This window comes from Elephantulus edwardii, unplaced genomic scaffold (assembly GCF_000299155.1).
Source record: "Elephantulus edwardii isolate Elephantulus edwardi_28Jun2011 unplaced genomic scaffold, EleEdw1.0 scaffold00106, whole genome shotgun sequence".
Lineage (NCBI taxonomy): Eukaryota > Metazoa > Chordata > Mammalia > Macroscelidea > Macroscelididae > Elephantulus > Elephantulus edwardii.
In genome coordinates, this window is record NW_006399856.1 from 9173904 (window position 1) to 9190238 (window position 16335).

General features: G+C 38.7%; 1 protein-coding gene and 1 pseudogene across 4 annotated transcripts in view; one reads left to right on the top strand and one right to left on the bottom strand.

Annotated features, from left to right (window-relative positions):
• ERBB4 (v-erb-b2 avian erythroblastic leukemia viral oncogene homolog 4) overlaps positions 1 to 16335 on the top strand; it is a 1418810-nt gene that overhangs the window by 985981 nt on the left and 416494 nt on the right. For all 4 annotated transcript variants that reach the window (XM_006891926.1, XM_006891927.1, XM_006891929.1 and 1 more), the window contains exons 13-14: positions 3978 to 4110; positions 9424 to 9517. In XM_006891926.1, coding sequence (XP_006891988.1) covers positions 3978 to 4110; positions 9424 to 9517 — 227 coding nt within the window. The remainder of the gene's footprint in view (positions 1 to 3977; positions 4111 to 9423; positions 9518 to 16335) is intronic.
• Positions 12788 to 13802, bottom strand: LOC102868813 (annotated as a pseudogene).

Consider the following 16335-nt stretch of genomic DNA (forward strand, 5'->3'; position numbering starts at 1 on the left):
TATATTGTTATATATATCATTATTTGTCTAATTTCTATCATCTCAGATATTAAGTCAAATAAATTCTGAAAACCTATATTTTGGTTTTTTTCCATAGTTTTCCAAGCTCTCCCGAACATCAGACATAAAGTAAATTGTTTTTAACACATATTTTTAAGCTGGATAGGGAGTTCTGTTTATGTGTTTAATAAAGAAACTTATACAAGTGTTCAGGCCTTTCTTTCATAGGGTCACTATGAGTCACCTATGACTCTATGACAATTAACAACAATCACAACATCTTTAAAAATAAAACAGTCATTGTTGCTGTATGGAAACTGACTCATAGCTGACCCTTCAGTGGGATTTCTGAGGCTCTGAGTTGCGTGGAACGATATTGCCCATCTTTCTCCAGCAGAGACTTTCATGGGTTCAAAGCACCGGAGAGACACAAGTTGTGGCGTTGCGATGCAATTCCCTGTGGGTTACGTAAACAAAGTTAAAGGACTAGCTAAAAAAAGTAAGAATTTAAAGCCGTATTTATCTCTAAATTTGTATTGTTAACTAATAAACCTTTTCTTTTTAACCTTAAAAAATAAAAAGAGCTGAACTAATGCATTCTCAGTAAAGCCAATATCTCCATACATGGCTAGCAATGCAGACAGCACAAATGGTCTTGTTTTACCATGAAATGAAACATGTTACCTTGCCTTTGTCTTCAGATAGACATTTCATTTCAATATTTTACCTTCACATAGACAGCACAGCAGCAAGAGCCATTACTCCAAACTTGTCTTTATTTTAATGAAAACAGGTTCAGTATTCTCTGGAAAGGTCAAAACACTAAGCACATTATTATCTTTCCAAATTTTTAACAGAAAGTTACAATTCAGATGAGACAAGAAAAATACCTTTAACAGCTTTCTGAGGAAACAAAAAGGTAGCTAAAGGTTGCCTAATAAATACATTACTAAAGTTTCTTCAAAGAGCTTTCTTTAGACCTTTGGAACTGTAAGCTATTGACGAGGCCTTCTACTCCTTCATAAGTGCCTGTCGCTTCTGAAGTTCAGAGGATTATTGAATTCTTGGTGCTGATGGAAAACTTTTCCTTTCAAAGAGTGGGCTTCCTTGGCCTTTTTGCTCAGTGCTGTGTGGGAATACATCTCTTGGTTTCACTCTAGAGAAAAAGATCAACCCCCCTTTAAGTCCGTCATCTGGTGCATTGGAAAGAATGGGAAGGGAACAGCTTTGGTGATTGGTTTACTGTTTCTTTCCTTAAATACATACTATTTTCCTGATCCTGCATTGCCATAAAACTGGGAATGCAAAACCTCAGATGCAGTAGACAGCATGAAAGGAGGAAGAATCTTTGACAAAGCTAAGAATCTTTCTTCTCACCTACTAATGTCAGACACATCAGTGAAGAAGCAGAGTGTTCAGTCCTCAACTTTGCTTAAACTATAACTGCCAGTGACCTATTGATAAGGAGAGATTGGGACAAGAGATTTACCATTTTGAAAACCCAATGGAGGTTCACAATGAATCAGAATTGTCACAGTGATGTTTAGAATAACCAATATGGCAATTAAAATGAAAAAGAAAATGAGAAGGAAGAAAAGATGAAAGAAATCTCCAGGCCCAAATGAAGGAAAGTCTATCAAATTCATAAATTATCATATATATGATTATTATAAACCTTAGAGAAAGCCAAATGAATGTGAATAGTAACAATAATATTATGCACTACCTGTACAATTAGAAAGTTCTGAAGGCCTAGTGGCAAGAAACTGCTACAATCTCAAAGGCGCACAGTTCATGCCCACCTGCTGCTTTGCAGGAGAAATGTGGGCAGTCTCTTCCCATGCAATTAACTGTCTCTCGAAACCCACCGGAGGGTCAGCTATGGGTGGGTGTTTACTCAATGGTACACAACAATACTAACACATGTATGATTAACTGCCCCAAAAGACCTGCTGGAGAGTCAGCTATTCATCGGTTCTGACACGATGGCACCACAACAATGTTGGTAATGTAGTCCATAGAAATTGGCCATGTAAACCCAAAAACCCAGCCTCTCTGGTGGTTCAAGGTACCATTAGCTCTACAGGAAAATGATTTGCGACTTCCTCTCGTACAGCCCTGGAAGCCCAGTGGAGGGTCAGTCGTATTAGTTTCCACTCAACAGCAATGAGTAAGTGAGTGCCAATGGTTGGATTCCAACTCATACGGTCTCACTGGGCTTTCCAAGGCTGTGAAGCTCTGTGGGAGGAGACTTTCTTCTATCTCCCTTAGAGAGCACTTCTGGTTAGCAGTTCAGCACATCATTCATGTACTGCGCCACCAGAACTCCTTATAACACAAACAATTATTAATATAAAGTGAAACCAGGATAAATCTTCAGAGTTTCGTTTTCCTGGGTCAAAACAAAACAAAACAAAACAAGACATATCAACCATAAGGAGAAGAAGGGTGAGATAAGGAAATAAATGGCTCTGTCTAGAAAGGACAGCATGATAGACTTTTACAATAGATTATATCAATATCAGTATCATAAACATAGTGTAAAGTGCATGTGATATCTCTATATCATGCTTACAACCTTAAGTGTATCTACACTTATTTCCAAATAAAATGTTTATTTTAAAAATATGCAGACAATGAACTGCAAATACACCACTAAAATGTTGCTGTTAGATTCCGTCAAGTTGATTACAATTCATAGCAGCCCTGTGAAAAACAGATCTGAACTCTGTCCTTGCCTGTAATGTGCACATCATCTCTGACACACCTGAACCCATTGCTGCAGTCACCATGCCACTAAAATAGCAAATAAAAATGTGCACGCAGGAGCAATGATTTTTTAAATTATTACCTAACTTGGGAGGGACTGGAGAGCATGATGCTCAGTGAACTAACTCAGTCCCACAAGGACAAATATTGCATAAAACCATTACTGTAGTATAAGGATTCAAGGGGCGTGGAGAGGGTGGAAGCAGAGGGATAAGGATGTGTACGGGGGGTATTAATCATGGGGTTGTACAATTTGATGGGTGGGGGGTGAGGGAAATTGGAAAAATATGTTCTGGAAAATACATATGCGAATTTTGTAAATATACTAGTATAAAAAATGTAGAAAAATGTATGTAGCTCAGAAGTCACTTAAACAGCTCAAATCGTAAAAAGCGAGTTAATATGATATGTAGAAGATAAAGAGAATAAACTGGAAAGAGATAGCAGGTGATCAATTTAATGGTAGACATACCTCTTTTCACATTGAATTAGTGGTGTTGTTTTTATGTGCCATCGAGTCGTTTGCGACTCATAGCGACCCTATGTACAACAGCCCTAAACCATGCTCTATCCTGTGCCAGTTGCGTGGCCTCTGACACACCCATCCTGATTACCCCAGTCACTGACTCAATCCACCTCATAGAGGGTCTTCCCCTCCTGCACTGTCCCTCCATCTTACCAAGCATAATGTCCCTCTCCAAGGACCTGTCCCTCCTTACTACATGTCCAAAGTATGTCAGACAAAGCCCCAGAATCCTTGCCTCCAAGGAGCAGCCTGGTTTAACCCTCTCTAGGATGAATCTGTTTTCTTGTCAGTCCAGGGTACATTCAATACTTTCCTCCAGCACCACAGTTCATAGAAATGGTTTAAATAGCCCAATATAAATATCAGTAATTTTAGACAAGATTAAAAGTCAAGAGCAAATATATTCTTTTAAAAGCAGAGTTGATATAGAAGACTGACCCTTGCTCATATTTGTGTAAAGGGTTATGTGGCTGCATAGACACAGTGTATGGATCTTCACAATATGGAAGACGCTACATGCAGGGAGGGGCAGGTGATGATTTAGACAACCCAAGTAGCCTGACACAAATCACTTCACAATAAACTCTTTGAGAAATAACTTTATTTTTAAAAGGCTCATATTAAAATCACAAGTTTGGACACAAATTTCTAATTTATTTTTAACTTTACTCGGTGTTTTCAGCTGCAGAAGGAATGGTGTGCAACCATCTGTGTTCCAGTGATGGCTGTTGGGGACCAGGACCAGACCAGTGCTTGTCCTGCCGACGTTTCAGTAGGGGGAGGACCTGCATAGAGTCTTGTAACCTCTACGATGGGTAAGCTCCTTCCTTATAAAGCTGCCTTTGCTTCATGAGCTTTGAGATAGTGATTTTTTCAGATACAGAGAATCCAAGAGAATGACAACATTTCAGAATGTACTTGCAAAGAGTTTTCATGAGAACTGTCATGTAAAGGGTACTACTTACTACTTATCATATTTCAAGAGAATATAATTATATTTGAAATACTGAGATGTGGTTCAATGCATATTGATGAGGAGCTCTGGCAGTGGAAGTCATAGTGGCGGAGTCCATTGGGAATTTTACTGCTAACTTGAAGGCAAGCACATCTTCAAGTTTTAACCCACCAGCGTGTCTGCAGGAGAAAAGTACATCGTCTACTCCTGTGTGGTTGCTTCATAGCCTCTCAGACCCGCTCAGAGGAAAGCTATGAGTTGGTTCTGACTCAACAGTCATTCATTAGTTTGTTGAGTATACCTATTACTTTAGAAGCATGTTTCTGTTGTTATGTGCTGTCAGGTCAGAACCAACTTCTAGAAAACATCAGCATGTTTTCAGAGGCTGTAACTTGCACAAGAGGAGATTTGCCCATCTTTCTTTGATGGAACAGCTATCTGAACCACTTGCCTTGTGACTTGACAGTACAACTCTCTACCACTGTTGTTTTGTACCCTCAAATTGGAACCAACCCATCGCCGACCCTCCAGCATGTGTTCAGAGGCAGTCTGATTGCATAGGAAGAGATTGCCCATCTTTCTCATGTGGAGCAACTGGAAATTTGAACTGTGTTCCTTATTTATCTTTTTAGGGAGACTATTAAAACTAATTTCACTTAGATTTATAGTTTTCCTGTTTATTTTATTGGAAGTTGCAGCATCTTTTAAATGTTTTTTCTCTAGATCTGTATTTGTGCATGAGGACGGACCCACATTTGTATGTATTTAACAATAGCCTGCCGTTGTTGTTGTTAAGTACCATCAAGTCAGCATCAATCATGGCTAACCCTCCAGTGGGTTTTCAGAGGCAGTTAATTGCACGTGAGGCGATTGCCCATCTTTATCCTGTGAAGCATCTGGTTGATTTGAACTGTGCCATTGGGCTGCCAGTGCGGCTTCTTACCGCTAGCTTAACCCTACAGAAAAACTACCTGGACAATTTCTAGTCGAAGAGGTTCTTTAAAGGGTCTCTTTTACCCTCTAGAGAAAAACCTAAACTGTTTTCAACCAAGCATTTTCATGTCCCTCTCCTGTTATTTGCCATCATGTCAGCTCTCCACTCAGAATGTTATAGGAGGTAGAACAATTTTATAACATTTGAGGGACTGTAATCTCTAGGGAAGCCATTTTCCAAACCTTTCTTCAATTGACTATTTTTTTTTTTTCATTTTAGTTGTTTGAACCCTATCCTTTAAGTTAGGAACCTACTGCAAACTGCTTATAACATCTTAATCCAAAAACCAAACACATGAACACAATCTTACCTAAAAACACACTCCCAGCCATGGAGTTACTTCTGACTCATAGCCACTCCACTGAGTTTGTAATGCTGTAAATATTTTTCGCAGGAAGTTGCCCTTCTTTATCTCACTAGCAGCTGGTGGATTTGAGCTGCTGATCTTCTGATTAGCTGCCCAATGCCTCTATATGTGACTCCCACATGATATCACCTTTTCGTCTCTTTACTGATAGGTCAGAACCTACTCATTGCTGACTCTCAATTGGTATCTGAGACTCACAGGCTGCAAATCATAGAGAGACTGCCCTTAAGCCACTGGTAGATTTGAACTGCCAGAAAACACATCTGAGTTAGCAGCACAACCAGAACTGTAGAATTCACAATTCTTGTCACCCGAGAACTGATTCCACACCTCTACTTGTGGTGGTAGCTAATTCTCTTTCAGTTTAGCCTGATGATGAAGGTAGGATTTGGATAATGGATTCAAAATAACTGCTTACTGGTTGAAGTATCAAACAGGACAATCTTTTTAAAGTCAGCTTATAGAATGGTTGTGATCAAATGAGAAAATGTGTAAGAAAGTTTTTCCACAATTCCTGTCACAAGAATAATATTTTCTTTTCACATCTATTAATCTGAGCTGATGGAATGAGTAAATAGGTCAGCCATTTTAAAGACTTAAGAAAAGAATGTGAGTATGACATTTACTGAAAGCAGGGAACCTATTTTATTGAAAAAGTTGGTCGTCAGTTCAAAGAAGAAATTTCTGAGGACAGCTTTAAAGGAAAAAAAAAAATCAATGATTTTATTTGATTAACACTCCAGCATATTTAAACCACCATATCGTAGCAACTTTAAACCACCGTGCACAAGTGATCAAGTTGATGGACAACTATGCGATAGGATCTTAAGACATTAGTGATCTGACATTTTGTTTCCATTCTTCTCAAATTTAGAACATTTCAGAAATTAAAAAAAACAAAAACAAACAACCCAACCATGTAAGGTCTCTGCAGACAACTTATATTTCATGAATTTAAACTTTCAGTGACATGCTAGGTTTTTGGTTTGTTTTTGGTTTTGACCTATGAGATTTAAGGAATGGTAATCTAGAGAACTGAAGATGTTAAAAGGTTAAAACTATTAGTATTAATGTTTAAATTTAGAAATTTAAATTGAAGATAGACTTGACTACAAAATATATGATCAGGGCCATAGAATTGGTACAGGTAGTATGCAGTTTTGGAAGGAGGAGTGGCATTCACTTCCTTAATGACGTGTGTCCGGAAACTCTGTGAACTTTGATAAATGTTGATTGTTGTAAAGGGGCTTTAAGCCTTTTGTTCATAGGGTCGCTGAGTCTTGCCTGACTCGAAGGCAATCATCATCAACAACAACAACCGTACACGGTTAGGGAGCACTGATGACCTAGTGGCAAGATGCTACGTTGCAATTCCCAAGGCAAGCGGTTCAAATCCAATAGCTGTTCCACAGGAGGATGGGAAGTCTCCTCCCCTGTAATTAACTGACTCGACAATACACAATAACAACAAGAGCAACAATTTTCAAACCCCTAGTTTGATAGTTTACAAGCACCAGTCTTCCCTGGAAGAAATATGTGACATTTTTCTTCCTTAAAGATTTACTGCCTTGGGAATTTTACATGGTAGATTTTCAGATTTGGGACATTTTTTCCTGTCCTACAGGGACACTATGAGTCAGAGCTGACATGATGGCAACAGGTGTCTCTTTGAATTTTGTGTTTTGTGATTTTTTTTAAGTACATACAGCAAAATGTGATGTACAGTAGCAACAAAAATCCAAAGCAGTAACAACGAAACAAAAAGACATATTCTACATCAGTAGTTCAGTAGTCTGTAGCTTGTAAATTTTTATTTAAATGAAAGGAAACATCTGCAAAGCCATAGAAGAATAACTAGGAGACAGTGAAGAAAAAGGGCAGTGATACAGGAAATGTTAAGAAAGGGCAGGAAAGAAGGATTGTAGGGAGTAGAAGAGTCTGAAATCAGACAGTCTCTGTAGTCTCCGTGGAAGGAGAAGCAGCTGGCATGTCTCCAGGAAGCCCTTATACAGGTACATGCAGTGTAAGCCTCAACTCTGCCCAGAAGAAGGGCTTCAGAGAAAGAGAAGAGGAAAATGTTGCTTAGAATCTACTATTAGAAAAATTATTACTTTCATTTAGCATAACTCTTTTACTATCAATTCTTTTAATTCTGTTTATCTCTCTCAGCCCCCTATTTCAGGCCATTTTTACTGTCATTTTCTCAAGTGTCCCTATACTGAAGACTTTCTAACATTCACATAGGAAGAATAAACACATGTTCCCATTATTGTGCTAAGGTAATTGAAACTTTACACACCAGAAAGTTTATAAAGTATTTGGTCCATTACAAACAAACAGTTCATCTTAAAAATACATTGCTTACATAATTATCAGTTTATACTATTCAGTTTGAAAAATGAGACTTTATTTTGCCTAGGAGTATGTATGACCATAATCTAACTAACGAAGATATAGCTTATTCTTTGAACTTCTTCTATAGCTTAAACTAAAAAACAAATCTCAAACTCATTGCCATCAAGTTGAACCAACCCTTAGTTGACCCTCCAGCAAGTTTTCAGTGATTATAAATCTGCAGTTGAAGATTGTCCATCTTCCTGTTTCCTAACACTGTATTATAACCAAATGAGACAGTTGGCTCTGGGGTGTGGAGGAGGGGAGAAGTAGATAAAATATTCTAGATAAAAATATATTGATATATCTAACCTGTATTTGTAAATACATCTCATGAATCTGTATTTTATATATTTACAATGGTGTTGGTTTGGGGTAGTAGCTCAGGATACAAAGCCAAAAATAATAAAGTGGATATATTTAGTCATTAATACTACCTCACAAATGGTATTCTAAATCCTCTTTACCTGGTAGTTCATCCTTGGATACATTAAGTGGGATGTGGGTAGTTAAAACTGCTGTAAATGACTTGATACTCAATTATTGAAACAGCAGTCTTAGAGTAGAAATTTCTTGGAAATGTCTATATTGATTGTGTTTATGGCACAAATGACCACAGAAATGTAAAAATATGAGAAAGCATGACCCATTACTCTAGGAAATTCCAAAGAGAAGGTTTTAAGAGTTTGCCTTTAAACAAACTATTTTTTTAATTTTGTACCACACAAAAGTACTTCAGACAGGACTTAAACCAAAAAAGTTGTTTTGATATTACATCTGTAATCTAGAGGAACAAAATCTACCCTTTAAGAATGATTTTTCTCTAATTTTCCAAGCAGAGATATTTTTTAAAATAGAAATTAAAGTGTTTTTTGAAGTTTCACCAAAAAGGAATTCAAGGGTCTTGAGATTTGAAGGACAAATAAAGGAAACATTCACATAACTTAGCAACAAAAAGAAAAAAAAAAACCAAAAAACAACGCAATACTTCTTCCAGAGTGTAAAGAACAAAGCTGCAGCCAGGAATAAAATTTTATGTACACAGAAACTCCTGGAAAATTTCTACAACTCCTAGAAGTACAGGCATGGCTATATTAAACATGGCTGTGCTGTGTTGTGAGAAGTGTTCCACTTCTTTCTGGGACAGCTACAATACCTCTCACGGGAGAGCAGTCACTTGAACGAATCTCACTCTGAACCCCACAGACGGCAAGGAGAGCCATCTGGCTGCAGTTTCTCTTCCCTCCGACTGGAGAAGTTATTCTTAATGGGCACGGAAATGTCTCTGATGCTCCTGGCATTTAGAGAAACAAACTCCAGAATTTACTCTCCCAATAGGACTTGAGCAGATGTTACTTCATTTGTTAAGTTGACAGCTTGTTTGCTTACACTGCCTCATGCAGCCGATGTTTTCACAGTGAATTTCGGGAGTTTGAGAACGGTTCCATCTGTGTAGAGTGTGACCCCCAGTGTGAGAGGATGGATGAAGGTATCCTCACGTGCCATGGACCGGTAAGCCTGAAACACCTTTGGTGGCCACAGCCTTTTATTTAGTAGCATTGTATGGATGTTTGTTTTTTCATTGTGTTGTCATTTACCCATTCATTTGTTAGGTATTTATTGCATGCCCTGACCTCCCCCCAAGAAAAGAAATTACTATTCTGCTCTTAAGACACTTACATGTTAGTTGTAGAGATATAATATCCATTTCATAAATATTTATGCAATTAAGGCTGTAATATTCCCTAAATAACACATTTGTGGAGAAAAATAAGGTGTGGAATTTCCCTGGAAGTTTGCACAGTATTGGGGGTTGAGGGAGAGAAAGATACAAAAGCAACTAGGTTGAAAACAGTGATTGACAAGATGCAAGTATGCAGATATTGGAGCAGGAACTCAGCTTAGGAAACACTTTTCTCTTGGAGATGTAAATTGGGGCATCAAGGAAAGCTATAGATAAGTGACATTTGAGAGTTATTTGAATAGGACCCTGGAGAATGAAACCTTGCAAAAAAAAAAAAGGCAAACATGAAGTCTATGTTGTGTTTAGAGAAAAATGTAACATGTTTGTATCTGCATTAACACATTTAACTAACACACAAATGTAGAGGGTCTTTGGAAAAGAAATGAATATTCATAAGCTAAAAATTGCATTGACGTAGTATTATGGCCCAAAGAAGAACTGAGCTGTGAGAACCAAGAAAGTACTATAGATTAGGAAATACTTCCCATGAGGTGACATTTAGTCTGAGGACAGCTTCAGAAAGAAAATGGCATCTAGTTTTTCAATTTCCCTTTGGTTTTCACCATTGTCATTTTTCTTAATGATGAAGTCAGTATGAGTTTGTCATTCCCAAGAGTCATATTCATCCTTCTTTAGAAAAATTTCCAGTTTATCTGTATTATTGAACCATCTCTCAGTAAATTATTTGGGGGCCACTATTTAGATGTAGTGAAGAGCTCAATTTTGTTCCATAAGAATCCATTTGAATCTCAAATAGTATGATTTTTTTTCTATCAAAGTGCTTAATATGCACTTATTTAGCTTAGAAAAAAATATCATGAGCCCTTCAAACTTCCATTAGGCCCCATTGAGTCGATCTGGAACTTCATCTAGAGAAGGATGTGGAAACTTGGACAGTTCAGAGGACCACAGCAAGAATGATTAAGCTTGGAAAATCAGACCTGTGAGAAAAAGAAGTACTGTTATTTGGCCTGAAGACCCAAAGTCTAAGAGACAAATTAATATATAATGATCTCCATGTAAGTATGCACAGGGCTATTTTATCTGTCCTCTAAAGATAGTTGTGGAAAATATTATTATTCTGCAGCATGAAAACGTGAGTTTTATAAAGAATGCCATGGAATGCAGGGACGTAAACTACTGTAATGAGTTGTTAATGGAAGTCGAGAGATCTCGAAAAGACCTTTAAAATTAAAATATTTAGGCACATTCTTGACCATAAGTCATAAAATTACTTTCATATAGTCTGAAAGTTTAAAAATGTGAAATGAAAAATAAAAATCAGGTACAACAATTATGGAAGGCTATTTGGTATTTAAAAAAAAGAAAAAAAAAAACACCCAAAACTGAGTATAGAAAACCCACATGACCCGGCTATTGCACGGCTAGGATTATACACTAAGGAAATGAGAACAGAAACGCAAACAGAGATATGTACACCTATGTCTATAGCAGCGTTATTCATCATCAGAGGAATGTGGAAACAGCCCAGATGCTCATCAACAAATGAATGGATTGAGAAATTGTGGTATATCCACACAACGGAATACTATGTAGCTCTAAGTAACCACGATTTTGTAAAATACTTTAGAACATTGGAAATTCTAGAGAGCATTCTGCTGAGGGAAGTAACTCTGTCTCATAAGGACAAATTCTGCATAAGACCAGTATTATAAAGAATAGAAGGATAACTAATAAGATGTACATAAATGTCCAAAACAGGAAGGGAACAAGAGGAAGGGGACAGAAAAAGGGTCAGAGTGGAAATCACTAGGGTAACAGAGTTCACTGGGCAGACTTGGGGGAGGGGTCGGGAATGGAAATGATTCAATGGGTACTTGAAAGGGTGGTGAAATAATAGGCATAGATCAATGGTAATTGATTATATGGGATATAGTAATATGATTGATTGCATAAAATGCAATAAAAATAAGGCATTTTATGGTACACAGTGTATAGGAATGAAATCCATGTAAGTGAATTATTTTATGAAAACAAATTCTAAAATTCATAAATTTTAGTATCTCCTCAAAATAAGGTAGAAAATGATCATATGTATCATATTGCATATATTGAATATAGATTTAATGTGTCTTTATTAAACATTATAAATCACTGTATAAAATACTTTTTTATCCAACTGCACTAATATTTTGCATAGATTTCTTTTTCTAATTTAAACTTTTTCCATAAACATAATTTCCTTTTCTTTGACTAACCTATCAATTGAATGCATTCTCCCAGACCTCTTATTTAGTAACTACTTTATGCCAAGCTATCCCAATGTATTTATAATTACATTCTGGCGTGATAGCATAATTTTTTTTAAAAAAATCAATGTAGAGATATTTCTCTTTTTTCTTTAATTTTTTTATTTTTTTTAAATTTCAGTGAACATCTACAGAGATTTCTTAAAGCCAGTCCATTGATATTCTTTTTTTGCATATTTCATTTTCTTTTTCATAGCATTAATCTTTTCTCTATCTAATGACTTCTGTATACTTAAAATGAGTTACAACTAAGAATAATTTGACCTTTCTTGAGATTATTGTTATTTTAAAAGATCATTTATCCTCATCAGATAGTATCAGATAGTATTTTTTGTTCAATTAATTCAAGGTAGAAAACTTGAGTTGCTACAAAGTGGTTTAAGTGTGTTCATTAGTAAACCATTTTTTTTTTAACTTTAGACATAAGGAATTAATGGATGTAGGGAAGACTGGGGCATGCCCAGCCAGGGTGTTTAGTTCCTGGGGGCAGGTCCAGTTACAGAAAAAAAAAAAAAACAGGGAAATGAAGGTGTGGGCAGACAGCAGATTTGGTCTTGAACTTGGGAGATAGAAAAGTGATGCTCCTTGAGCCTCAGGAATGGGGAGCAGCAGAAAGAAAGCCATGTCTGAGGGGGGCCTGGGGACCCAGAGGGGGAAAGGGAAGCAGCTCCCCACCCCTCAGTGCTGAGGAAAAGGCACTTGGCTCAGTCTCCTGCCTGCATCCATCCATGAAGCAGATGGGGGTGGGTCCTGAATCCCTGGCCCCTTTTAAGGGCCCTGCAGTCGCTCCTGGTTGAGTTTCTGGAAAAACCTTTTGCCAAACTCGTAAGTGCTCATCATGATGGCACAGGAGGGGGCGGCCTTGGTGATCCTTGGGAGGAAGGCTGCAAACAATCCCTTGGTCCCTGACTCAGCTCGGATCCTCCGCAGCAGCACCCAGGTAGAGTCCACACGTGGACGCCTCACTCTCTGGACCTGGCGTTGAGTCTTCACCACATCAAAAGGCAGAGTCAGGATGGCTGCCACCGTCCCTGAGATGCCGCCAGCTATGAAGCTGATGCCCACAGATGTCTGGTCATTTGGCCTGGACCCACTTAGCCAGCTCTTCACCAACTCGTAGTTGAATCAATATAGAGCCGAGAAGGGCACATCCCAAAGGGCAGTGGGCCCCCAGCCCAGCCACAGAGAGCGCCAGCCTCCCTGAGCCACTGCAGCCTGGACAGACCCTCAGCTCCCTGTACGACACATGCTGAGCCTGCAGCTTCGTCTGCACCAGCTCACAGTCACTGCGTCCAATGGGGCCAGAGCGCCAGCCACCATGGGTGCATAGAGGTCAGAGGTCAAGTTTCGCCCACACAGGAAGGTCTTGAGCGGTGAAGTAAATGGCGGTGGCCGGCACAGTCATCACCAGGGTGGCTGGGAGGCTACTCCAGAGGGTCCTGGTGCCCTCATGCCTCACAATCTTTACAAAGGCATCCATGGTGCCAGTGAAGCGGGTGGGATTCTGAAACCAGGTGGCACAGCGGGGGCCCCCTTTGGGCACAGGTACACTGGCTCCAGGACTCTATTGCAGTACAGAAGACACTTCCCAGCAGGTTGGAGAGGGGACGACAGTTTGGTGTAGATGCTCCACAGTCTAGAGGGAGGTGTTGGCTCACTGGGACTGCAGACGCACCTTCACAGCGTCCAGAGATGTCATAAAGAGAGAGGTGACTGTCGCCCCAGTGCCTGAAGCCACCATCTGCTGGAGGAGGCTAATGCCCCCTGGGTCTTGGTCAGCCATCGTGAAGAGTTTCGATCCTGATTCCAGGCCGGTGCTCACGTGGCTCGGGCCCGGGGCCCAGCGAGCCCAGAGCGGCTGCACGGCCACAGCAATGACCCGCGCGTTCTCCTTGCAAAGAGCTAAATCTTTTTTTTTTTTTCATTTAAATTGATTTACTACAATAATGGTAGTGTGTAAAAGACATATAAGAAATTTTATATTTGCATTGATTTTTTTCTTTTAAATTTGTTACTAATTTCAATGAAAATTTACAGAGACTTTGGGTTTCTGTTCATTCATTGTTGTACTTTTCTCCCTTCCCAACACTCTCCCCAGTACACTACCCTCTTGGAAAAGTAAAAGAAAAATTCTTTCATTATTTTACAATCCCTCCCCTGAGGTCCCCTCCACTGTACAGCCTTCACTCTGGACTCCTGTCATGACAAAAATCCCTGATAATTTTCCCTCTTAAACAGTTTTCTCCCTCATCTGTTTCAATGAGGTATACACTACTGAACCCATCCTTCTCAGTCTCCTCCCAACCCTGAGGTCAGTTCTGCTTTACAACAGTGGCACCATGCAGTATTTGTCCTTTTGTGACTGAGATACTTCACTCAGCATAATGTCCTCCAGGGTCACCCATTTTGAATAATATTGCATGAGTTCCTTGTTTTTCAATGCAGCATAGTATTCCATTGTGTGAATATACCACAGCTTCTCTAGCCATTCGTTTGTTGATAGGCACTTAGGTTGTTTCCAACTCCTTGCTATTGTGAACAAAGCTGCAATATACATGGGTGTGCATATATCTGCTTGGATGTCAGTTATGGTCTCTTTGTAGTGGAATTGTTGGGTCAAATGATCTATTTGCAGCTTTTTTAGAAAGTGCCATACAGCCTTCCACAGTGGTTGCACCGTTTTACATTCCCACCAACAGTGAATAAGGGTTCCAGTTTCTCCACAACCTTGCCAGCATTTGTTGCTTGCTGTTAGTAAACCATATTTTTTTTTAAAATCACTTCATGGAAAGAAACTCTTGGACATGAGTCTGGTATCTTCTTGCTTTCTGTAGAAAACCTAAGATTCATTGAGGTGCCCTCAGAACTGCAACTGGCTTTTCTGATTTTCACGTGTACTAGTTCAATGACCATTTCTTCTATGAATTAAAAAACTATTAATTATTATGATCTGTATGGTTCATACTCACATAATTAAAGATGTTTCCGGAACACTTTTTTATTGAAAATAAAATGTTTATTTTATACTGGTTAACTAACAAAATTCATATACATTGTTTTTCACACTGAATCTTTCCTGTTTCCTTTACCACCCTTCCCTCCACACATCAAATTGTGTAACCCCTGCCATCCTCAGCCCTCTCCTCTCCTCCTCTTTGGATCCTTGTACATATCCTACCATAATGGTTTTATATAGTCTTTGTCCTTATGGGACTGAGTTAGTTCACTTAGCATAATGGTCTCCAGTCCCTCTCAAGTTAGATAGTAAGTTACTCAATCATTGCTCCTACATACTGTGTAGTATTCTATCGTGTGAATGTACCATAATTTTTAAATCCATTTGTACATGGTTGAACATTTGGGCTGTTTTCATGTTCTGCTGATGGTGAATGACACTGTTCACCTTTTGTGAGCTAGTTCTGCTAAATTGTCTTGGTTTCCTGGGTGACTTTAAACAACAGAATTTTTCCTTTTTTAATTTTTTTTTCAGTTAAGTAGGTTAGGGTATGAACTCAAGGTATAGCTCTAGCATGAATACCTTCCCTGTCTATTTCAACTTTTGATGTCTACTAGCATCTTTGGCGTTCTTGGGTGTGTAGAAGCTTTCATCCCAGCTATCTCTCTTCCTCTACTCATGGTGTGCATCTCTTTGACTAGTCTGATCTTTACACCCAGAAATTATTAGATCTGGGATATAACCTACACTGATTGATTAAGATGAGCACTGGTGGCAAAGTTGTCAATTACTGCATTATTGTTGAGCTTGGCAGTTCAAACCTACCACTACAGAAGGCAAGAGTGGTGGTCTGCGTCTGGAAAGATTTCAGCTTTGGAAACACAATGGAGCAGTTCTAGTCAGTACATCAAGGTCACTGTGAAGCAGAATTAACTTCACAGCAGTGTGATTGTTAAAGGTTCAGAGAAGAAAAGTGAAAAGTGTAGAAAGTTTAATAGAGCTGGTAAAGACATCAAATATAAGAGCATGAAACCAAGAAAACAATGCTTTGAGATGCTTATCAGTTTGAAGAAGATCTTTTAGGTAGCATGTCATGAAATGAACTTGAGTGAGTTGAAACAGTGGCCTGAACATAGCTCTCATTCCTGGTACAGCCTTTTATCATTCATATTATGTCTTTACCTGTTTCACATGTTTATCACTGGAACTAGAGATAGAAGATGTTGTGTGCCAGGTAGCGGGCATTTATCATTTGGGATGCCCGAGAATTTCTGGAAGCTTCTCCATAAGAGTGACACTGATGAAGAAGCCATTTCTTCTTTTCATTTCTGTAATATTACTTTTTCTGTTGAAATAACAT